Genomic DNA, 25,627 nt, shown 5'->3' with positions numbered 1-25,627 from the left:
GTAATACAATTACAATATCATCACCAACTGTGATTATATATATATATATATATATGTGTGTGTATAATAACGTTGCAATTGGTTACATTTTAATTTTAATACACTACTGTACACTTCAGCATCGCTTAACTCATAAAAAATAGATTAAAAGTTTTAAAAACAGCTAAAATCATGTAATTTATGCAATCCAAAACCTGAAATTCAGATTTAAAATCCGAATTCTGAACCGCAAAAAGATCAGAACCGCGACCCGGATTTACACAGATCTCCTCAGAAGATTAGAACTGCGACTCGGATTTACCCGGATTCATGAAATTCGGGTGGATTTAGATTAGATTAGAACCGAACTGCACATCTCTAATTAATATATATATATATATATATATATATATAAAATATATATATATATATATATATATATATATTATATATATATATATATATATATATATACATACATACATACATACATATGTTTATTACAGGAAGTACGGCACTCCACAAGTATGAGTGAATGTAGCGTAGTGGCTTTTAAAAAAAGAGAAGACACAGCAAAACACCAGTCAATCTGTACCAGAGATGCTGGGCTGTGACCTTAACCGCAGAGGAATTAGTTTTAACTACACTATGTACAAAGTTGCAGATGAAGCACAACAGAACTTGTGGGGACAAAAAATAAGTGTAAAAAGTGACCAATAGGGGGAATATGGCGCTGTACAAAGTGAAATCAGCATGAAAATGGAGCACGCAGAATCCTGCTTCCCAGGTCTTAAGCAGTCTCTCTACAAAATTGGGTGACATGCTGATTGTTAGATACAGCTACAGACAGCTCTGGGAAGTTTAATTATGGGCACTATGATGTGTACATATCATTAGTGTCCAACAGTTTTATATATTTTGTTTATATACACATATGTATATAATTGTATACATATTTGTGTGTACATATGTTATAAGGGCACAGGCACATTAGTAGTGGTATGTGTTCAAATATTTGAACGTCAGGAGCTTAGGAAGTTATTGCAAGTGACTGCTTTGTGTAATGAAAATAAAGAACATTCGGGTAAATAAATAAATCAAACTGGGATATTGCATTTCCTTCACATTTGCATTGCAGTACGTGCTGTAATACCTCATATATCTTGTTATGTGACATTGTGCAATGGTCAATAACACCACTTGTAAATTGATATTTCTTACAAAACAAAATAATCTATAGGAAAGTCTCAATGCAGACATTTTATTTCCAGATATCGTTCAGTTGCTTTCCTGCTAGCTACAGATATGGCACATTGAATTATGACTATGCGGATATCTCGCTCACAGAGAGCCTGTGGGTATAGTTTTCTAAAGTGTGCTTGAGGCACGGAGGGAAAATGGATTAGAACATTTGTCATAATTCTATAAAGTATTCCTAATCACTAGCAACGTATTTCTTTGAACGGTCCACTTCAGAGCACGCTTGAGGAAACCAGAGTGAATAAAGGATGCCCCAAATCAGCTTAAGGTATCAAAAATGATGAAATAACATAAAACATACACAAAATGTAGCATCATATTAGATAGAGTGTGTTTAAAATATGGGTACATTTTAAATGTAGTTATATTCCTGACATACAATATGTGCAGCTATAAAGCCATAAATGCTTGCATTACCAACAGTACGTAACAACCTATTTTTATAAGTATTTCACCTGAATTTCATCAACAGCTGCTAACACATGACAATCTCCATCCTTGTAGGATGAGAACATGAAGCAGACATCCTCCCAATCTGCTCTCATTTTGTTAAGGGCTTTCTCTAGAGCATATTCTTTGCTAGCTTGTGAGCTGATCTGATTTAAATCGTCAAGGTACTTTTCAAGGCCCAGTTGCAGAACTTCCAGTAGTGAGGTGCCTTCATGGGGGGTAATATTAAATCCAACCTAGGGATAAAAATACACCATTCAGTATACATGATACAGCACAACCACCCACAGAGCCAAACTAATCGAATCTTAAATCTAAACTACGTGCATGCTTATATAACAGAAATACCATAACAATTACAAAGACAGAATGGGGCTGATGCTGAATGCAAGTCCATTTACATCTTTTCACACTGCACATGCACAGGAGCTGAATGTGCACAAGTACACAGGGTCGTACTGCTCCACAGGGGTATAGTGGAAATCACAGGGTTACAGGGGAAGAGGAGGTAGATCTGAGGATCCACCTTCTCTTCTAATGTCAAGTTTCAGACAGTGTGCTTGAATTATTTATAGTTACTCTATTACAGGGTCAGTTACCTGGTAGAGCAGGAACATGGATGAACAGAGCATGCACTGCAGAATCCATGTTGTCTGCAGGCTATGTCCTCTATGGTTGGTCAAGCCTCTGTAGTGGCTGGCCAGACCCGTTAAGCATGTGCCTCTACCACTGTCTTCCCCGGGGCATCCTTCATGCCCCACTGACACTGCAAGTATGGAAGATGCTGAATTTTTCTTAATTCAGCCGCATCTTCACTTGCGACTGAAAGGGCATAACTGGGCTGTATTAGTTAGCACATAGGTAATGATCACATAGAGCATGAATTGTGTCTATGCAGAGCTGAGTGGAAGTGTAAGAAAAGCCTGTTTTTCAGACGTATATCTATTGCACCTAGTGATGAGCTGCTACTAGAGCGTTGATGATGGTGGATATCAAACCAAGCATATGGATAAGGGCAGTCTGGCTGCACACATGCAACTCTGCATAGGGCAAATGTAGGTCTTTACTTATGTGCTTGCAATGCAGGAGCAACTATGGCCAATTTGCATTCAACTCTGCATCAGCCCTTATATGTTTAACATTACTAGGAATTTGTCATTTCTGAAGACAGTATAGACAAAGGTGAGACAATAGAGGAAGATCATTTTCCTCTGTAGAGATAAAGTGGAACAGTTGTCCAAAGCAGCCAATCAGCTGCTAACTGCCATTTCAAAGACTGTGCTAGATAAATGATATATTGAAGCTGATAGGCTTGATACATCTTTCCTTGTGACAATTTGACAACAGAACTATATCATGCACATATAGATTTGTGAATATTATTGGAAGCTTTTAAATATAATGTGAATTGTTTTTTATGTTTATTTGTCCTTAAATTAGCAGGTCTGCAATCATTACTGATCTTTTTTGACAGATTAATAATTTGCCTTTTTGAGTAAATGGGTATTTAAAGGCATGTGTAAATGTAATCACTTACATCCCTATATACTGTAAGGAGTATAAATGCAACTTTTATATTTGTGAATGAAATTTCCCAATCTTGTGTAAGTAGAAGAGCACTGCGCTAAACCACAAGAAATGAGAAGCTCACTTGCAGCTGAAAGATTCAACAACATTTATTCCAGTCTTATATGTGAAATGATGCAACCAGGAACACTTAAATGAAACTAGTTAATCTAGCCTTTGAAAAACAGGCCCATATACTTGAGTTGTAGGAACATTTATGAACTGCAGAAGCCAATTACAGAAAGATAAAATAGAATGTCCAGGTGCTTTTAGTTTGACAAATGTATAGCTCTCTTTTCTTGCTGGTCTTGTGATGTCATTTTCACCTGTGGTGGACATCATTTCACAAAGGCAGAAGGGAGTGGGGAGCTGATTTTAATATGGAGATTCTCTAACAATGATGTATAACCAGTGTTAGACATTCCAATGGTGATAAATAATTCAGTCATTCTGTCATCTAGGATGAACTGAAATGTATATTACATCAAAGCAATGGCTGAGATAAACTAATCTTCTTCTCAAGTATATGGACAAAGATCAAGTGACTGCATTGGTTTGCATCTTATTTGTTTAAAATACTTTTGTGCAATATGTTTTTTTAAAGGTAAAAAGAAGGGGTTGAATATGAAATACCGGTGGCTGAGTAGCCGCCGGTTCATATACCGACTGTGTAATGCCGAAAGCTGAAAATCCAGACAGGGCGTCGTACGTATATTAACCCTACCCCTCTTCCCCCTAACCCTCCCTTAGTGGTGCCTAACCCTAACCGGAATCGGTATGTAATGCCTCCTGTTGTCAGGATGCCTCATGTCACAATACCGACAGAGGCATCCCAATGGCTGGTATCCCGACAGGGGTCAGGTAACTATACTTACGCTCCCCCCTTCTCCCCCTATACCTCCCTTTTTTTAGCCTAACCCTAACCCTCCCCGCCCCATACCCTAAGCCTCCCTGATAGTGCCTAAATCAAAGTCTCCCCACTTCATGCCTAACCCACCCCCTTAGTGCCTAACCCTAATCCTCCCCCCTAGGGGTATCTCACCCTAACCCCCAAAAACCTAACCCTGCTATGCTGTCTAAACATAACCCTCCCCTCCGCAGCTAACAGTAAGGGTGCCATGGACTTACCCCGTTCGGGCTGGTGTCCTCCTGTATTCCGGCATTGGGAATAAGATAGGGGTCAGTATTTTGACACCTATCTTAAGTCCCTTGTTGGGCTTCCACCATCGGGATTTTGACTGGCAGCATCATGGCCACCGGATTCATAATTACATCCCCCCTAACCTCCCCCCTAATGCCTAACCCTAACTTCCCCCTGGTTGTGTTTTACCAGAACCCCCCTTCCTGCACCCTAAACGTAACCCTCTTGAGGGGGTGCCTAACATCAATGCTCCTGGTAGTACCTAACCCCCCCTCTCCCCGTAGCCTAAACCTGAAATATACATGTGAGAAGCTGTGGTACACTGGTAATAAGGATCCATCTATAAACATTTCAACCCCTAACATAATGGGATATGAGGTGAAAGTGTGAAAAACATGCTGAAGTAACCAGTAGTGGGGGCTTCATATATACATATAGCTGATAACCAGATGACAGTTGCCCCAGCCTTGTCATGCCCACCTATTATGAAGGAACCTAATATAAAAAACAGGTTCTAGATTGTGTGTACTCAGATCAGTAGACATCAATAGAAAGTCACACCACATACAACCCAGATGAATGTAACTAATAAGTTCAACCAAAGGTGAAAAACTCAGGGAGTATGGGGTCTATTCATGGAGCAGTGAAATGTCCTGTTTCAAGAAACACTTCAAGAAACAGGGTTTTCACTGCTTCTATGTATTCAGAGAATGTACCTATGCCATTGGCTGAAATGCCACCTCCTAATATTACTTTTGTATCTAATTGACATAGGCCAAAGCAAACATTATGTCTGTAACTTCTACAGTCCTTCAGCAAGAAGACTATACTGTAGCTTTGCATCTATACCTCTTATGTTGTATAAGTAAAAATAAGTCTGTGTTCTTTTCAGTGGAAAAGTCTAAGAATTCTCCAGCTGACCTCTTGATTTGTGTTAGAATCGCTCTCCCCATACAGTAGTATGGGGAGAGCGATTCATAGAAGAATGAAAACTTCTTGTTTCCATTTCACTTCTCAATTTCATTTCACCATTTTGAGATGGCAATATGAACTGCAGCTTACCTTGCTGTGTGGTGAGGAGCAGAGAAGTCACTGCTCCTGCTCCTTCTCTGTTTCTCCACCCCTTGTGTCCAGTGTTCGCCCTGTTATGTGAGCACAAGACACTGCGAGTGCATGCGCCGTGGGAAGAAGACTTATCAGTCTCCTGATATGTCAGTCTTTGCACTGCTTGCTGGGATTGTGGAGGGGCCATTTATCTGAGGACATCACTGGACAGGTAAGTTTGTCTAAATGGCTACAAAACATTACTATATATCGCATTGATATAATGCGCAGTAGCATTTTCAGTAAGTACATGAAGAGAACCCTATGGCTCAGATTTATCATTGATTGATATTGTTATCACTTTTTATTAATCTTAAACAGTGCTCCAACCAATTAGTTCCTAACTGTCATGTGTTTTAAAAATTAGTTAGGAGCTCATTGGTTGGAGCACCGTTTAAGATTATTAATGAGTGATCACTCGTTGATAAATCTTGGCCCATATATTTTATTGAGAATTATGTTGTGATAAAACCAGGAAACTGCTGGTAAATTTAACTGACATTTATAGTGAATCAAGCCATCATGCAAGTAGCTTATATAATGCAGTGGCAGACTATGACTTTCTACTCTACCCTTGCAAAGCAGAGCTCAAACTCAGATGCAATACTCCAAAGTTGTACTGTACCTAGAACTAAAGTTAGCAGAAAAGGTTTTAGATTTAAGGTGAATCATTTAGAACATGAGTATACCATTGATTATCCATTGGGCAACTCATGGATGTACAGTATCTGGTGCAATGTCCTATTTCGGGGTCATTTAATTGTTTAAAATTAGGATCTGGACTAAATTAAGAAAATTGTACAAAGCCAGTAAGCTAATAACCCACAATGATTGTGTTTCATAACGGATAATTAATCTACTGCAATGCATCAATGTATTGCATGTGCATCTGGGGTCAAATGTAATGACTATACATGTACAGTGTTTAGTTACCAATCAATGAAGTTTAATTAGAAATGAGCAGTATATTAAAAACTATCTCACAGAATATTAACCTCATTGTGACTTTGGCGTAACATTTTGCACATTTTGTGTAATGTGTCCTTAGGTGTTCCCAGTTCTACTACAGCAAACGGCAAAATTAATAAATGACCATAAAGGAATATAAATATATATGTCATAATCTCATGTAATTACACATTTTATATTATGTACATATATAACTTCTGAGAAATATAACTATATAAATAGAGTGTGAAATTTCTGCTACTGCTTTTTCCGCCTTGAAATTTGCTCATGTAAGTACAGTCATTGTCCATATCTATGGCCTAGCAATATATGTGTAATTATTCACACATACTTAGTAACAATGAAGTTAAATAACTAATCTTTCTCTAAAATAACTGTGACATCTACCTATACTTTTCATCATGGATTATCTTTGGCAATATGGCAAAGCCATCAGTAAAGATGAAGAAGTCATAAAAAGTTGATAAACACAAGCATACTGTATGAAAAGAATGGCCATTGCAAACACAGTTAATTGAAATATATTATTTGAACAGAAAATGTACAATTATAATGAAAAGTCCAGTTTTAGATGATATTACCATCTCATTTATTGAAAAGCAGAAAGTTACCAACTTCACAACACAGTTATATCACAATGTATGCGCTACCTCACATCTCTAGTCCATTGCCATCTATCTGCAATAATATTTCTTGCAACTACTAGTTTTAACTTGTTATTGTTACAAACAATGCTCCATCCTGTAAGTCCAAGAAGGCCATATGCTGCATATGTTTATAACATAATATATTAAAAATAAATGTTTTAAAATGTTTTGAGGACACAGATGCCAATTTTGTGTTTTCATTGAGACCCTGTAGTTCATACACTTCACATCTATTCTACTTTGGGTATGAACAAATTGTATTTTACTGTATGACATCACATAAATAGTGCTTTTCCTCAAACTTCAAGATAGAACATTTTACTCTCATAGCCCCACCTACTTGTGCTGTAGCAATATGTGTAGATGTGGGAGTGTATGCTACTGGGCACAGGAGCAGTGGAGGCCTATCTGTGGACCCCCCTAATAGGGAGGAGAGGTATAAAGAGGTAAGGGCTAAAGGTGTCTAGAAGAGTACATAGCACAGGTGGCTCCATTGGCAGTTGGAGTGATAAAGTATGGTGATGTTTAAGTGTCTCGTGAACAACAATAATGGTAGAAGCAACTGAAAAGGGATTGGTTTGCTCACTCAGAGTCACGTAGCTACATCTTTCTCTAGAACTGTAAAACCAAATTCTCATTGGTCTCATTGGTATTGAGTTTGAGATACCCTCTTTGCTCAGCGAGGGTTAAAGTGCTACAAAATGTGAATATCAGCCTTTTTTTTTTTAAGGTTCTAAATTGGTTTATTTCAGAAGCAGTATGCGCATAGTGCTTGCAACACACAGCATGTTACACTAAAGTATAAATGAACTACCTTATATTACTATTATTTTTTTAAATGTATACATATAAACGTAGGGAAATATCCAAAGTGACATTGCAAGCAGTGCAGAAAAGCCCCAGTTGATAACCCATCTGTTCTAAGAATTACATTTAGAATCATATGTAATATATAAATTATGTCTGAATATCATAAAACATAGACATCTGAGCTTTCATTAAAAAGCTTAAAGATGGGACTTGAATAACAATCTGCCATCGCTAATTAGTATTTTCAGTTTAGCATATTCACTTTCAGACATATTGCTGTTTGCACATGGTAATTTAGGTAAACAGATAGCATCCACAGCTGCATCAATTAACATTGCTAATCAAAACTGAATTCAGGTAATTAGGCCCATTTATGCAAAAAGTCTATAATTTGGGGGGGAAGCTACAATCTTTGGTAGTATTTGTAAAAGAAAGCCTATTTTATTCAACAAGAAGAGGAAAGAAGGAATGTATGTGTGAATAATGTGTGTGAACAAAATTGACAAATTGAAGCTGAGTATTTAATTGCTCTATATTAGTAAGAAACATGCTTGATATTTTTCCAGAAATGTTTTTACTAGTAATTAGAAATGATTTACATATAGACGACAGGAGCTGTACTGCCAGGCCAATCTCAGTGTGGAATTGCCTAAACCATATTATAGTTAGCCATGACATATACATATTACTCCTGCCATTCTAAAGCATGCGGTATACACCTGAATTCAGATCAGTTCTCAAATATGCAGTGCTGAGTTTAGACCATGTTTATAACACATTCAAATGTCAATGTAATTGTTTTAGAAGGATGACACTAGAGAGGAGTCCGCGTGCAGGACACACAAAAATGTCTGCAGTGATATTCTGCCGCTTACAATAGAAATAAATAGCACAATACATAATTGTCACAGTAATATATTGACACATTGTGCTCTCACCTTTGTACTCATTAGGTGCCAATGTCTTGCCTTGATCCCTGGTGTACACAAAGCTGTTACAAGGGGCATGTTGATCTTAAACTTCTCCAGCTTGGTCTTTATGGCAGTAGCTACTTTAAGAGGTCCATGTAACTTCGGGTGATAAAATGCTTTTGTCAGTTTGTAACTAGTCTTCCATAAATTCTGTACCTGATGACAAACATTTTTCAGAAAGCAGTTATTGATTTTTTACAGTGGTATAGAACTCATCTATCATATTGCCAAGCTCAGGGTAATTCATGTCATATTAGACCAATAAAATTTTAATTTAAATTGATTTTACAGCAAAAAAAATAGCAGTCTTTCTTTGGGGAATGTCTAGGCCTCATTCACATCGCTATTGCAATAGGTGTTCCTTTCTACTGTAATCCAAACTTAAATCTATCACAAAACCTAATCACGTATCCCGTGTGGTGCATAAAAATCATTTTAACAGTTTTGATAACCAACACCACCAATACTATATCTAAAATAAAATCAGTAACTTACCTCCTCCGCCACTTCTTCAGCATTGACCTGTAGAAACGGACCATTCATCCATTTGTCATAGTAAGTATTAAAGTTCACAGCAGTAGTCCATAGTCTCTCATACGGCTCCATTAATTTACAGATCTCTGATATTTGATCAAATGTGCTTATTTGTTCAATTTCTAGAAGTTCTTCCTCCTTGTTAATTAGAACCCTCTGAAAAAAACATTGATTTATTAAATATGATATTAATTTACAGTCCAAACACCCAATCATTCTAACAATGATATGGGTAACATAGTGCTCTCTTTGAGAACACAGACTTATTTTTACTTATACAACATAAGAGGTATAGATGCAAAGCTACAGTATAGTCTTCTTGCTGAAGGACTGTAGAAGTTACAGACAATAATGTTTGCTTTGGCCTATGTCAATTAGATACAAAAGTAATATTAGGAGGTGGCATTTCAGCCAATGGCATAGGTAAACATTAGCATAGATTTGTATCCTAGTGTTCTAATTAGTTACAACAGTTATACAGAACACCATGTCTTAATAGTCTATGCATTACAAAAGCCTGTAGCCATTAGACCTCAAAATATTATAATAGAGGTGGAAGCCAGCTAACATTGTATCGGTTTAGAATGTGAGGATTCACTCTTAAACATGTACTATACTAAAGACAGTCTAACTGTGCTATGTTGCAATTAGACTACTGTAAGTTTATTGCAAATAAATAAAGCATCCTTTGGTGCCTCATAAGTTGCTATTTACATATTGCAGTTGAATATTGGTGCATAATCATATTTGTGTGAATATAGGAGACAGCACCTGGCCAATGCGTACTGTGCAGTACAGTATGTCTATTCAAATGTGTCAAATACTGTACTGTACATGTGTACTGTAAAACAACAGCATACAACCAGTGCCAGCAGTGACGCAGTAACAAAGAAAAGTAGTTGCTTGACACTGTCTAGATCACGTGTCACATTCATGTACCTATGCAAAATTTTGGAAACCTATTAACATCTGGTACAACTTAGTATACACAATTATCCAAAACTGCCACAAATCACCAACGCATAGCATAAAGAAAAATTATTTGATGCATTTTGGAACCAACTTGTGATTTAATGGAGGAACTTATCCATACAGATTTGTTTAACAAAGCCAAAAGAAGGATGTACTGAAGAATACGGGGAAGGGATTTTAAGTGTAAAAAAATTTGGACTGTTCCTTAAATAGGGAAAAATAAATAATCTTGCAGTTAATATTAAAATGTTTGCAGACTAACTATATTTTATTTATTTAATACAACATACTGTATTATGATTTCTGGGACTGTCCCTCATGCTGCAATGCCAAACACAGTGCATGTCTTGTTCTCTTTAACTGCCTTTGTAATGGTTTGAAGCACAAGGCAGCTACCTGGACACAGCCAGAGTAGACATCTCTAAACACAAAGCATGGACACAGCTGACAAATGATTTCAACATAATTGCACCGCACTGCTTAATGATATTGAAAAATCTATAATATAAGTATTTATCATGTCACAAAGTACTATATATGTACCAATGGAAATCCAATAAACTATGTCTTATATTGTGAAAATATGTTAGTCTAGTAAAATAATCATACAATGTTTTCATGTTTGCACTATGTACTGATGAAACAGTATAAAAGAAGTAATCATTTCAACAAAGAAAAATGCAACATAGTGTTATGTACTGTAAATTAAAAATAATAATGTACTTGGATTATAAATGGGTGTCAGCATACATTAGTATTGTGAAACCAGGCACAGACAGAACGTGCTCCATGATCATTTGATCATTATATTTCAGTTATATGGTATAGTAGTAATACAGCATTGTATAGTAGTAATACAGCATAGTAGCATTCTTAAACACGACATACCTCCTCCCTAAACTCCTGTATTTTGCTGCTGATGGTGCTGAGTTTCTGTACGTAGGCACTGGCTTCACTCATCCGCTCTTTCTTCTGAAAGTCTTTCACCTCAATGACCACATCAGCCAAGCGCTTTGTGAAATCCTTTTGCCATTGAGCAAGCTTTGCCAGAGCCCCATCCTGCTCCCTCTGCAATCGTGTCTCACTGACAAAGTGATTGCAAGGCACATAAGAGAAGGAGGGGAGAAGAAATGGAATCTTTTTATATACTCCACTGCTATGCTACTTTTTTTGAGCTCACATTTAAATTGCACAGAATAATTTAGAAACGGCTTTTAATTTCAAAGAGGTTAATCACCCTAATAAAGGTCAATCAAATTTAATTTTCACTAAAACTGCTATAGCTCCCAACCCCTGCAGGATATGTATTATTCCCATTTCAAATGCAAAATAGAAAAAAAAAACGTGGGCAGTACGTTCTCTGTGCATTGCTAATGCCCCATCTCTATCCATGAATTACAATTTCACTAAAATAATTAATTCCACTGAAATTATAGAGGTCATTTCAACAATTCCAGCAGGAAAATCCTGTTTGAAAAATATTGTACATCAGCTGTGACACTGGCTTAACTTGCCTCTAATCCTCCTACTCTTTTCATCACCCAGCTAACATATTACAATAGGCTAAATCTCAATTATATTAAACATTACTGGATTTAGGCTAAAACAACAGTGACATTTTCTAGCAGACTAATCTTCTGTGTAAGCTGGCTGTGGTGACATCATCAAACCATTTCTTATTTATATTCAGCATAAGCAGCACTTATTACGTTCCCTGTGACACTAAGTATATGAAAAAAAATCAGTTTGTCTAGTATTCATTACCTGCTGCTAATGATGGGAATGATTCTCTCAGGCCAAGAAAATGTGTTTCCGTTTAGAATAATGTCCTCCTTTGATAAGGATGCATAGTCCATTAGGAAAAGCAGGTTTTCTGCAGCTACTGACAGTTTTTCCTAAGAATTGAAAGAAATGCACCTGTATTTGCATTGAATATACCAGCACAGAGGAAAGAGGTGAGCAGTCTCATTAATGGTCTGCCTGCATGCTTAATGTTTAACACCCAGTAAAAGTCCCACTAATGGCCCTATTAGAGATAGCACAATGTATCATGACAGTAAAGCATCAACATCCCCCACCTTTACACCAGCTTAGTGATACAGAATGTTTTCAGCTACTATTGTCAATGTGCTATCTTAAGTATGGCGGATACTGCAAAAACACAATCGGAGCACAAATCCGTAATAAAACAAAAAGGTAACGGGAAAGAATATGTCAGGCGCTCTCCAAACAAGCCTAAATGCTGCCACTATACAAGAAGATAAATTAGAAGAAGCAGAAGATAAATGAAAGCTTTAAATCTTGCCATAATGGGCTTGATAACCTCAGAAATAGTGGGATCACCTCCATATAGAATCCAATTTATAATCCAAATTGACTTATCAGCTGCTCAGCTAGAAAAGTGACAATATATAAAGTGTGTTTTTACCCTTCAACTTCTTACAAGTTGTATTACTATTAATATATGCTGCAAGCCTTCACTCAGTCACTGTCACCACTGCTGCTTACTAACCATGTGTCATTGTGGCACTTTCACAACATCATCTGAAGAAGAGCTGCCTGGCTGAACACAGAAGAAAATAACCAAATTCTGACAAGGAAAAAGGGACAGATTATTTCTGGCACCCAAACTAATTGGTGAAAGACATTACTTGGAATTCAGAAGAGGTAGCATCAAAATGAAATACAACATATTACATGAATAAGGCACAGGACTGACATTTTTATGTTAGCCAATATTAAAATTTGTAGCATTATACAGAAATCAGAGCCGGTAACATATTTATATAGCATTCTGATAATATGTGCAGTTAAGTAACTGTTTTTGTGATATACCCGGAAACCTACCTTAATCTCCAGGAGCTCCACACTCCTTAGCTTGTCTATGTAATTTTGAAGCTCCACAAGGGCAGATGTTGAAGCAGCAATAGCAATGATTTTTGTGACGATGCCATCATACTGCTGGCAAATTTTTCGATTAAACTTCTGAGACGTAGTAGCAACTTTGTTAATTATTATATTAGTCAGCTGGCGGGTATGATCAATCATCCGCTGTAAGAGAGTCAGACAACGCGACATCTAATCATAGATAAATTTTGTTCCTTTCTCATACGTGTCACAGATTATATCCCTCCTGACCCTCTACACAGCCATCGACTGTCAAAATTAGATTCAGCGAGCTCCCAGCTCCTCTTTATCCCTGTGTTAGATCTGAGACTCTTGGCTATCAGGAAGACAAGCGTCACACCAGCTGTCTCGGAGCAAGGAGGCAATCAGGTGAATAGTACTTATCTTTCATTGCTTTCTGAGGAGTGACAAGATTGATTTGGGCACATCCCTATATCAGGAGCAATTACTGAGGCCTTAGGTTTCCTCCCTTGTACATATGTTACACTGTGGAGTCTGCGTTTCCTTTTCTCACCTATACTATAAATAAGAGGTTACAGAAATGTGTCTGCACGTTGCATATACAGGAAACCTTTGTTTAAAAATAAGCCTGGTGTTCCAGGGACACAAAAACTATGTGCAATATTATCTCACCAGCACTCAAGAGATCTCTTTTCCAGTACATTAGTCTTAATTAGGCCCAGAGAAGCTGTTAGTTGGTTTTCAAGTCTTCTCTAGGTATAGCCTTCTATGGGGAGTGACAATTTTTTTAATAGCTTTTTTTTACACATTAAAATGATTTAACAATGTCATTATAACAATAATGTGAGTGTTCACAATGATAGAAATATTCCAAGCAGTCATTATATTATTCTGTGTTGTACTCTAATGATGCAAATTAACACATTGCACTGCATTACAATCAGGTAGCCTTGACTGTTATATATAAACCTATTTCCCCTAATTGTAATGTGTGTTTCACTCTGTGCTATGCCCTGCATGCCATTGTAAAGGGAAACTCATGGGTAAATAGTGACTTTGTTTTCAGTTTACAGGTTCAAGTGACATTTTAATAGGAATTTTGAAATCGAAAATGGTTAATAAAATGAAATTGAAAACTGAATTGTTTCCGTTATGAGGTTGTTTGTGACATAAAGCCCATAAAAGAATATGATAAAATATATCTTGGAGACTAGTGAATCATTGTCTAGCAGATCCTGTACCTTGGTGCACTTCCCTATTGTTCAGTGCCACAGGGGTATCTGATGTTCAGTTTTCAGCAGATAGACATAATTTATTATTTTGTAGCAGTCAAGAATCTAATGTATGTTCTGGATTATTGGACATCATTACATTTCAGAGCCATTTAAGCATCTTAATATTTTAAAACCAGATTTTAGAGGAATGCAAGAAATCTTGGTAGTCAGTCACATTAAACAAGTGTCAACATGGCCAACTGATTCTAAATGCAGCAACATACAATTGAATTACATTTATGCAATATAATCATTCATTTTATCATTTTTAATTGTAGTTTACAAAATTTTAAAGCCCTATGTATAGTTTAACCATATTTCCATACAATGTATTTCATCCCAGAATTCAGCATTGATGAAAAAAATGTAAGCATATAACTAGGAGCAATGGTGTGACAGAGTGTATAAAGCTATGAAAATATTAGGTGAATGAACAATAATGTAAATATTCTCCATTGGTAAAGTTTTAATAGTTTAGGAATGTGTTGCTGCCAGTTACACAGCCACATCCACATTTAGCAAATCAATCTCTATTTCTAAAAATAAACATTTGAACAGCTTTATTTTATATTATATATATATTTTCAAAGAAATTACCCATTTATCTAGAAATATAACAACTAAAGTTTTATTTTATCACATTACACATCTGTCCAACAAATTTAACAGGACCACATCAGTTACTTATCCTTTTAGTTTAATTTGTCATATGTATTTATTATATACAGTACAGTATGTAAAAGCTACAAATCTTAATTTTCATGCTTTAAATCCTAGTGATGAACTTGGATGAAAAACTTTTAATTATTATCATTATTGTTATTATTATATTAGGATTATTATACTTCACGAACATTATTTTGCAGCAACATTTTGAAAACACATAACAACGATATAATGTAATTACTTAGAAACTTTGTTACTGCATTTTTGGTCAGCATAAATAAAAGCCTTCATTAAATTACTAAGCAGCCCTACTATTTCAAGCACAAAAAAAGAGCTTTATGTGAAGCAGAAATGTCATAAATCATGCATTTCATTTTAATTATATTATGCTGGTCTTAAAATATCCTTCTTCTAAATGGCTATTATTTAAACAAAATAGAAGTCATCAAGATTTACAATATCTTCCCTTCTCCCAAAATGCCATACCCCTTATAGAGATCAATGTCTTGAAAAAATTGGGACTAAAAAAAGGTAAATAACTTTAACAGTTTACAGTGGATTAACCTGAGAGACTAGTATTAGACTACTCATAAAAGTGTGTCATGGGTAATGGAAATTACTAAATGTCCAGGGTTCAATCTCAAGCAAGAATAACTTTCTATTTAGATAAATATAATAAAATACTGGCTAAAAATACCCCAAATATTCTTTATCAACAATTTAATAATGTACCTGATTAATCTGAGAGCAATCCATCAGCATCATGTTCATAGGTACATACACTGGCAACAAAGCGACATCTGATGCCATTTTTTTCTTATTGTCAAGTTCTTTGGCATAGACTTTAAGACCAACATCCTTTTGGACAAGCGTTTCAATCAGCCTTTCCGTAAGAGGTGAGAGCAGGTGCAAAAATGGATTGTAAACCATGGCGTATCTAAAGCGCACAAAGCAAAAAAAAACTTATATGCTAAGTAAGAGTACACTAAGTACATAGAATCTGAAATAAATATAGTTGTTTACACAACCAAAATACTAACATCTGAATCATCATACACATGTGCTGTAGGCCATGTTTTATCATTCACTTTGGAACATTTAGTGTGAATATCAATGGAATCAGTGTCTATGGTACAATATTTTATGTCAAATACTACTGTGGCCTATATTTATTTAGCCAATTAAAAATGTATTATTGTTGGCAAAATAAAATAATTTATTTTCCATTTTTTTTAACAATGTTAATAAAAGGCATATAAGAGATACTATATAATGAATATGTCAGACTACGGTAGACTTACCCTTTTGTTATGTATATAAGATAACTGTAATTCTGGCTTAGATACTACTGTATAAATGAAACAAATGATGGGTTCTAAGCGCAAACTGGATCTGCTGCCTGTAGTCACTACTAGGGGTACCCTTCTCCCAAAATGTAAATTAGAAAAACAGTGTATAGTGACCTGGGCGCTGAACACAATATGGACTTCACTGAAAGATAAAAGCAATAATGAATTTATTACATAACCAAAAGCTTGGCCAGCTGTGTGCAGCCATCTACTTGGCCAGATATGTTGTGCAGCCATCTACTAGACCAGGACCCCAGTTTCAAGCTTGTGAGTGTCCAGTAATGCTGTACTCCAGAACCCCTGCTGTTGCTTTACCTAAGGTGACACTCACCATCAAAGACTGGTATGCTTGTATATTTCCATCCACTTTTTTGATATTTGGATTTTATAAATTTTTGATTATGTAATAAATTCATTATTGACTTTATCTCTCAGTGAAGTCCATATTGTTTTCAGCGCCCAGGTCACTATAAAACTGTTTTTCTTAGATACTACTGTATCTGATGTCCCATGGAAGAATAACTCAATGTCCCATATGTGATACACCTATATTATGCTTGAGCAGATATAAAGGCTTATAGAGAATACATGCATATAAAGGAACATGGTTATTGACAACAGCAAATAGACCCTTGCTTTGACTATTACCTAAAAATAAATCGGTTTTAATTTTTTAGAAAAAAATTCTCAACACCCAATCAATGATTAATAGGGTATACTGGATGTTAAACTATTTAATCTGTAGACAAAGTACATGAAAGTGTTTTCTTCAATCATCCAAAATCACTGTTAATGATTGCAATTAGGTCAGCTACAGTTATATTTGGAAGTGGTATGCTTAATAAAAAAATAACAATAATTTTAATGAGTGACTATAAAACATTGTCCACAATCTGCAGCATAGTATGGTGACTTTTTATTTAAATTTGCATCTCATTTGCACTGCACATGCAACGAAACAAACTCAATCAGTACCAGAGACACTGGGCTGTGACTTTAACCGCACAGGTCTTTATATACAGATTCAGACTCATTCGAACACAGATAAACAAGTGTCACGTATTGAATTAATCAGTGCTGGCTCTTTAGGCATTTTTTTCACATTGTGACTTATACACATATTTGAGCAAAAAATACATGATAAAATATACTCGGCACAAACCGAGACTTAAGTTACCTACATACGCCAGTAAGGGCTGTTTGGTGTGACTGCAGCAATAGTGTATGAGGACACATTTGTACCCTATTTTATTAACAATTTAAAGAGATTACAAAAAGCAACATCAAAAACACATCAACACTATCACTGTTCATCTCCCTCCTTTGGAGAATAATACAATTGTAATTTTATCATAACCAATCATAATGGCTGCCAGTTGGAGATAAAAGTAAACATAGATTTCCATGATAATCTTCCCATTTTAAATTATATCTTGCCTGAAGATGTTACTAACTTAACAATGGCTATTTGACAATCTGATTCATAAATCTTATCACTATTAGAAGCTGGCCAAAATAAAAAAGCACTTAAGGGCTAGAATTCCATGATTTTAATTTAGTTCCTTTAAGGGAATTAATTCTCTTAAAGGTTTATTTCATGATGTTTGACTTTGAGAATTGGATGACATTAATTTATATTGTTTCAAAATCACTGGATGTTATCTTTTGAGTAAATTATATTTTATGATTTCTGAGTGCCAAGCACAAAATATATTTAAGTATAATCTGTATGTTAAGTACAATACTATGGAAACATTTTGTATTGCTACCAATTATATTGCAAATAAGACTCAAACTGTTAAATTGTGACAAGGGATATATTTGATAGCTTGCAAAAAATATGTATTCCCATTTAATTGCCACTGCTATTTGTCTGCTGATGAAGTTTACTGTCCAGTAAGGGACTTCCAAAGGGGAGAACAAAGCAATATTGATAGATTTTGCTGAAAATGAGCAATAGTTGGGGTTGGCAAGATCATGTGTTAAGATGAAAGATGAAACAGATGCAATACACAGCCAAGATCAAAGCAACCCATCAATTCATTCTGAGAGTCAAAATCCAGCTGAGCATCAGGAGCCCTGTCTGCATAATAAGGAAGGTTGACTAAAACATAAGGATTAAACAGATGAGCTGTCTCTTGTGAATGCATGGCTGTGAGGCCCTGCTGAGCCACTGGTAAAGACACTTTGGAATCATACACCTGCTACTCAGTACTGAAATCTACAGGAAACTTACCTAAAAAAATTGTAATAATGGACTAAAAAGCTGGGTTCACAATGTAATTTCCTAAAGTCTACAGCAACTGGGAAATCGTCTTTTATTTAAACAGCTAAACATCTACTTATACATCTGCATTTCAATAGAAGATTTAATTCAACCAGTTAAATAAAGCTCAAACGGTATTATACAGGATAACATGTACATACAATGTGTTACCTTTATATGATATACAGCAACCTACATTGCAATAGTACAAGAAAACACATAAGAACACATATAGATGTAGATCAGAAATTTATGCTGAAAATGGTTCAGTTACTGCAGAAGATAAAATAAGATAGATTTGAATTTCATGAAATTTTATATCTATGCATATGTTGCTTAGAATTGTTTAATTTAATTTAATTTAAACAGTTGTATTTGTACTAACCTGTTTGGACCATGCATGTTGTTTTCAATCACAGCCTTTATTCTTGCCTTGGCTGACAGGACAATCTCTTCATGGATTTGTACTGAACCGATGTATTTGATTTTCAGATTATCTACAGCCTGCAGATACAAGCACCTCCATTGTTTACCTTTGGAAACTGTAATGAGCAGGCACTAGCTTGCCCACCAGAGACTGCTTTAAGATGTACAGTATTCATTCACTTGCTACTATGAATTTCAGCATTTTCAGTGTAGCAGCATTTACACTTGTAATAAAATGTGTACAATATATAAAATGTGAAAATATACTTTAAAGTGGATATTTTTTTATTCCTTAAACTAATATTAATTAGTATTATTAATAATAATAATAATAATAATAATAAAAAAGAAAACTAACACAATAGATGATCTGATACAAAAAAATTAAATATAAACTCCTACACATGTGAAATGTAAAACCACCATACTGCAGCATTTAGAAAATAGTGTGTGTGTGCGGCATGTGTGCATGTGTGTCTAAACAGGCATGATGTTGTTGTACACACATGATAGAATGGAAACCCAAAATATTGGAATATACTTTCCAGTTCCTCGATATTACTACTACTGAGGCAAAAATAGTTTATCACCTCAGTCAGTATTGTCACTATAATCAATCCAACAGCTTCTAAAATGCTCACTAGGTGTAGCATGAATAAGTTACATTACTATTGTACTATTCATTAAACACCATGGATTTATAAAATGACAATCTTTTTAATGCTATTATATGAGAAATGTTTGTATACCTTAACATTAGAAAACTTGATTATAGGTTACTCTAACTACTCTAGACCAACCATTACAATCAAAAACTCTTCAAATGTAGCTGCTGTGCATCAAGCTAGTCTTCATGTGATTCGGCATATTTTTAGAATAATTCAGGTAATAAAGTAGCATACCATAGTATAAAACTATGGCAAATATATGAAAAAGAGAATCAAAAGTGTAATTACTATTAGACCTTGTAATAATATCAGACAGCATGTTTGCTGAAAAAAACTTTAACTAAAATAAAAATGATATACAGTAGCAGGTTATATGTTAAACAAACACAAGACTTTCACAATGTAGAAGTCCTTGTCACTGAACCTATTTTTTTCTGGGCTGGAAAGAAATGTAACATGAAGTTGGATAAGTACATATGAACTATTTACATTATTTCCTCTTGTAGGTGTCAAATCAATAAAACACTTATAAAATCAAATTACCACTAATCTACTTACCCATGAAGGATTAGTTGATAGATTTTTGGGAATACAATAATTCTAAATTTCACATCGGCAAAAAAAAATTATGAACAAAATAATGACAACCACCAAACATCATTTAATACATCTAGTATGACTATTTCACTTATTAATGATCTGTTCTCAGAAGAAGCTAAACAGGTTGTGTACGGGTTGCCAGCGATCAGGATCCTGGTGGTTAGAACGCTATGCCGATATCCTGATTGGGTCAGAATTCCAACAGATGGAGGTAAGTATATTAGCCTTCACCTAACCATAACCCTACCTCCCCACAGCCTAAACCTTACCCTCCCCCACTGTAGCCTAAGGCCTGGTACACACGTAAAGATCAAACATTTAACAAACTTGTCTGACGACATTTCTGTTTTCTGGTATTTAGGAGCAAATTGCTGATCATCATTTACTCCCATATGTTATCAGATTTTCATTCCAACCAATCAACTAGTTCTTTACGTGTGTACCCATCTTTAAGACTAACCACTCCTCCCGCAGCCTAACCCTTTCCCTCCCTGCCTAGTGCCTAACCCTCCCTCTAGTGCCTAACCCTTAACCCTCCCCCTAACCGTAATACTTACTGTCGGGCTTCCGACACCAGGATCCTGATCCACGTCAGCTACACATGTACACACATCTTTACTGTTGTCTTGTGATCTATCACATAGAAGGTGGTTTCCAACATCTAATTTTTCCCATTATATTTTTCTCTGTCAGTTCTTATATAACTGTGTTCTAGAAGTTAATTTCTGAGCCTCGTTGAAATCCTCAATGTATGTTTAAATAGTTAGGTAGTCCCTTTTCTTTTATTTAGTCTAAAATGGACAAATTAAGCTCCAACAACATTTTATGATTATGTACTTAAGATAGTAAGCAATTATGCAGTGCTTGTATGAGCATCCATCTTTTACAACACAATTATGCATTATATGCTGTCATATATTATATTCATCATCGTTGTGGGGCATTATTTTTGGACTCTAGGGAATGGCGGAAAAGAAAGCAGACTTCAAATTCAGTATATGATGTTGGTTGCTGATGGACCATGCAAAAAAAATTCCCCCAAACTATGGGCATGAGTGCATCCTATCTACTCCAACTTGAAGAAAAGTTGTATTCCATGCATACTTGTGTTACCATTAATGTGATTTTACTAAGGTTACAGGAACTATGTCTAACTCTCTCTTTTCATTACAGATAATTGATTGGGAAAGATGAATAGAATGGATTTGTAACAAATTACCTGGAAAAGAAAATTCTCAATCCTTGGCATCTGCTGGACACTGATAACTAAACTTTCCACTATATTGTCAAAGCAACAGACAATCTCTTCAACAGATGGATTAAAGCTGACATCTGATTCTTTTAAGAAAGGTTTCTGTGGGAGGAAAACACACTATTGTTAATCTTTATTTTACATCCTAACAATGACTATTTAAATAAGTTATATGTTTACAATTGTATTGGCTCTGTGCAGAGAAGAAGCCATTTCTCGTTCTATAGAAAAGATAATACACACTATCAATGCATACTGTTCCTGTGCATAGAGAGCTTTAATAAATTCATAGCAACTGATATTAATAAAACATTACATTTTCTATTGTTGAATAGGTCAAAAATGTTCTCGCATTTCATTAAAAAAGCCATATTTTAATTGCTATCTTAGTTTTTGTATTCATTTGTTGAATATAACAACTGTGAAAATAGGCATCATTATATACCTGCAGCTTTTACATCCAACTGAAAGATATATAGATCCTTTGATTTGTCAGTGGCTTAATAATTTAAATAGCAAAAGAATCTAAAGTTTTTTCCTTGTGTTTTCACAGTGTTTAATTGTCGAGACTCATGAGACTGTATTCACAAAGCAAGGCATATATTTTTGAGCAGGTGAAAAACTAGCCCAAGTCAAGTAATCCACTCATTAAGATTTTTGAAGAAACCTCTATTTCAATGGGAAAGTAAAATTTTCCTTTAATTTGCACTTGTCATAAAGTGACAGTCTAAGGATCACCTAAGGAATGAGGCTTTACATAATCTTTATGGCTTTAGCTAGACAAAAAGCTGGCTAATTGACAGATGAGATGTGCATTCTACTCACAAGTCTACAAAGTTTCAATCACGCACAGCAAAACTAATTAAACAAGACCTTAAGTTGTGGAAGTGGTTAACAGTTGCTATGTATTAAGTCATGAAAATCCAAATCTATGATAAAATCATTGCAAAGCTAAAGGAACTTTTAATAATAGACAAACTCAGAAAAACAAAGGCAAATAGAGCAGTTTGTTATGTATCTATAGACTTAATTATTTGATTTTCACTTGCTAGACACAACACATTAGGGCGGCCCTAATGAATAGAGAGAGAGAGAGAGAGAGAGAGAGAGAGAGAGATCTTTCATTGTGACATCTTTCATATGTTCAGTATATTGTGGTCTTGTCTTAAATGTTAAAAAGAATTATAGTTGTACCTTCCAACTAGTTTAAACTGTTATTTGCAATAAGTAATAGCCACTGAGATATTTTCTTACACATTGTTATTAAGATTTATTTTCATTACGTCAACAACATAATTTAAATCCTGGAACACTCCCACTGTTAACATCTTGGAAACAAAATTGCATAATTCCAAGTACTGGATTTGATCATTTAGCATTAAAATTCCTGATTTAAATACATAGCAATGTGTCATTTAGACAAGTTTCTGATTTACCTATTTCCCCAACATTTAAAAAAAAATCTTTTGGTTTTCACCCTGTAGTTTTAATTTCTTTTTTAAGTGTGTTGTGATTTAGTATATTCTACAATATATTTTAATGCTGAATATTGCTCTTAAAATCATATAAGTAAATAACTACTACTGTAAAGAGCATTTGGGGAACAACTTAAAGAATGAAGGGACTAAATTCAAGTTTACAGAAATAGGAAAGAGAATACAACTTATAGGCAGAAATCACCTCCAGGCAGAACTAAAATCACGCTCACAATAGCTATATTGCATAATCCTATTTTACTATAACTATGGCCACAGCATGAAGTATAAGGCGAGGAACTGAGCTGCTACGCATGCCTAGTGACGGCAAATTTTCCTACCAAGCCACCTGTGTGTGGAACTGAGCAGTCGGCCAATCAGCGCACCAGACCAAACTATATCTTGTTAAGTGCTAATTATGGTGACTCCATGGGCTGGCCACACTCTAAAATTAAGCATATGGAAACCCCATTCTGAAAATCTTGAAACAGTAAATTGCACGTATACAAAATGGCATTGCACATATACAAAGGGGCATTCAAATATTGCAAATAATTGTCATTCAGTAATGCTCTAAAGCAGGGTTCTCAAATTCAAGCCTCAAGTACCACCAATAGGCCATGTTTTGTGGATTTCTTTAATCATGCACAAGTGATTTCATCTATTTTGCTGGATCAGTAATTATCCCACCTGCTTTCACAGACAGAAATCCTCAAAACATGACCTGTGGTTGAGAATGAAAACCACTGCCCTAAAGCCTTTATTTATAGTAGTGAGTGGTATGGATAATTTAGCCATTCTAGATGAGGTAAGACTAGATAAGGCAAGCTTATCATTTGTTTAGAGGGCAAACAAGTCTAAAACTCATACACCAAGCGTCTTTTTACCATACGGTGCAAGATGCTTGGCATGACTTAGCATTTTTCACCAAACACTGCATTTTAGTCACATTGTAGCCACATAGAAAAGCTGCTCACACTGTGCCAGAGATGCTAGGTTGCGAGGCATTGGTACAACCTATGTACACAGCCGCAGATCAAGCATAATGGAACGTGTTAGGAGGAATAGCTGCAGCCATACTAAAAGCCCCAGTGGAAAGTGTACAAAAACAATGTAGTTTTTTAATTTCTTGTCATTTTAGTGGTGTGAATAAGATGCTAATTTTGAGGAAAAAAAATATGCTTGTGCAGCTAAGGTGCAAGGACCCTGGTGCACCAAGAGGGGCTATTTGGCGGAGCAAAGGTGTACAAGGATACATCTGTATGATACGCCATTTTCCAAGCATAACACATGGATCATCTACTTTACCCTCAGGTAACAAGTATAAAATGGTACATTTAACGATAATCAGTACAAGAGTCTTATAGATTGTAAGCTCCACTGGGGCAGGTACTGATGTGAATGGCCAACTATTCTCTGTAAAGCGATGCGGAATATGTGTGCGCTATATAAATAACTGGTAATAAATAAATAAATAAATAATAAGAGTCATAATAGGTTTTTTTAAGTGATTGCAAAGAGTTTCCTACTATACTACTATCAGGCTTTACTAATAACATCTTCACATTGATCTCACATATCTACACTTCCACTGTGTATCACCTACATACTGTGAAATGTTTGTTATGTACTCAATGTGTGCACTGAATTATTACAAATAGTTGTATAGATATGTGGAGAACTTACAAACTATACAAGTTATAACATGATATAATAATAAGCACATGATTAACTATTGAATAATTTAGTAAGTATTTGCTGTTGATAACTTCTGCCCAACCTATGCTTGCCCTGTAGCCTTCAGCCATCCAACCATCCCCTTATTATCTTACTGAAATAGCTGGCCATGTCATCACTGCCTTACCTCCGTAATTACCATTCACTCATTGTTAATAGCACTTGGAATGAACACTCACACCATAATATCAATACTGGGCTGAACCACTGACATCTCTAGGGACAACGGTTAATTAGGTGAATGGCACAACTCAGGTAAATACTCCATTGCATTTAACATACTGAACTGCACATTGTACAACATTTTACCTCTTGGAATTCTTTAACTAGCACTTTTAAAGTTGCTAAAACTGTGTTGATGACCTTTTCCTAAATCTGCCCTTGGAGGCAGGTTGCAAATACAGCATGTACAGGTATAAGAAACAAATCTGTGTTTGTCAAATATTTGCCTGCACCATAGTATAGTTTTCCTGTTCAACTTATATAAGGATGCTTCAGAGCCACCTGTATTTATGGCTCTGCAAATAGGCTTGATTTGTAGCACAGATTAAGAGCCAAGTTTTTGCCAAGAATGACAGAGGTTAGATCGCATGAAAACATACATATTTATGCTTTGTGTGAAAACAACAATTTCTAAATCAAG

At 35.4% G+C, this 25,627-nt stretch overlaps 2 protein-coding genes across 2 annotated transcripts in view; both read right to left on the bottom strand.

The window, feature by feature from the left end:
• LOC148538322 (dynein axonemal heavy chain 3-like) overlaps window positions 1–12,395 on the bottom strand; it is a 1,025,530-nt gene extending 1,013,135 nt beyond the window's left edge. The window contains exons 1-5 of the mRNA XM_088455384.1: window positions 12,168–12,395; window positions 11,292–11,487; window positions 9,393–9,587; window positions 8,865–9,053; window positions 1,695–1,925 (exon numbers count right to left, since the gene is read on the bottom strand). Of these exons, the coding sequence (XP_088311510.1) occupies window positions 1,695–1,925; window positions 8,865–9,053; window positions 9,393–9,587; window positions 11,292–11,487; window positions 12,168–12,259 (903 nt within the window). The 5' untranslated portion in view covers window positions 12,260–12,395. The remainder of the gene's footprint in view (window positions 1–1,694; window positions 1,926–8,864; window positions 9,054–9,392; window positions 9,588–11,291; window positions 11,488–12,167) is intronic.
• Window positions 12,396–13,027: 632 nt separating this feature from the next.
• LOC148538321 (dynein axonemal heavy chain 12-like) lies at window positions 13,028–21,985 on the bottom strand. The gene is made up of 5 exons (XM_088455383.1): window positions 21,953–21,985; window positions 21,740–21,874; window positions 19,212–19,330; window positions 15,944–16,148; window positions 13,028–13,454 (listed from the first exon to the last, which is right to left on the bottom strand). Exons 1-5 carry the CDS (start codon window positions 21,983–21,985, stop codon window positions 13,077–13,079), a joined length of 870 nt encoding a protein of 289 aa, XP_088311509.1. The 3' UTR covers window positions 13,028–13,076.
• Between the last annotated feature and the right edge of the window lie 3,642 nt (window positions 21,986–25,627).

This window comes from Taudactylus pleione, unplaced genomic scaffold, assembly GCF_031769625.1.
Source record: "Taudactylus pleione unplaced genomic scaffold, aTauple2 ptg000040l, whole genome shotgun sequence".
NCBI lineage: Eukaryota > Metazoa > Chordata > Amphibia > Anura > Myobatrachidae > Taudactylus > Taudactylus pleione.
Note: the sequence above shows the minus strand (reverse complement) of the source record. Positions and strands in the feature narration are given on the sequence as shown.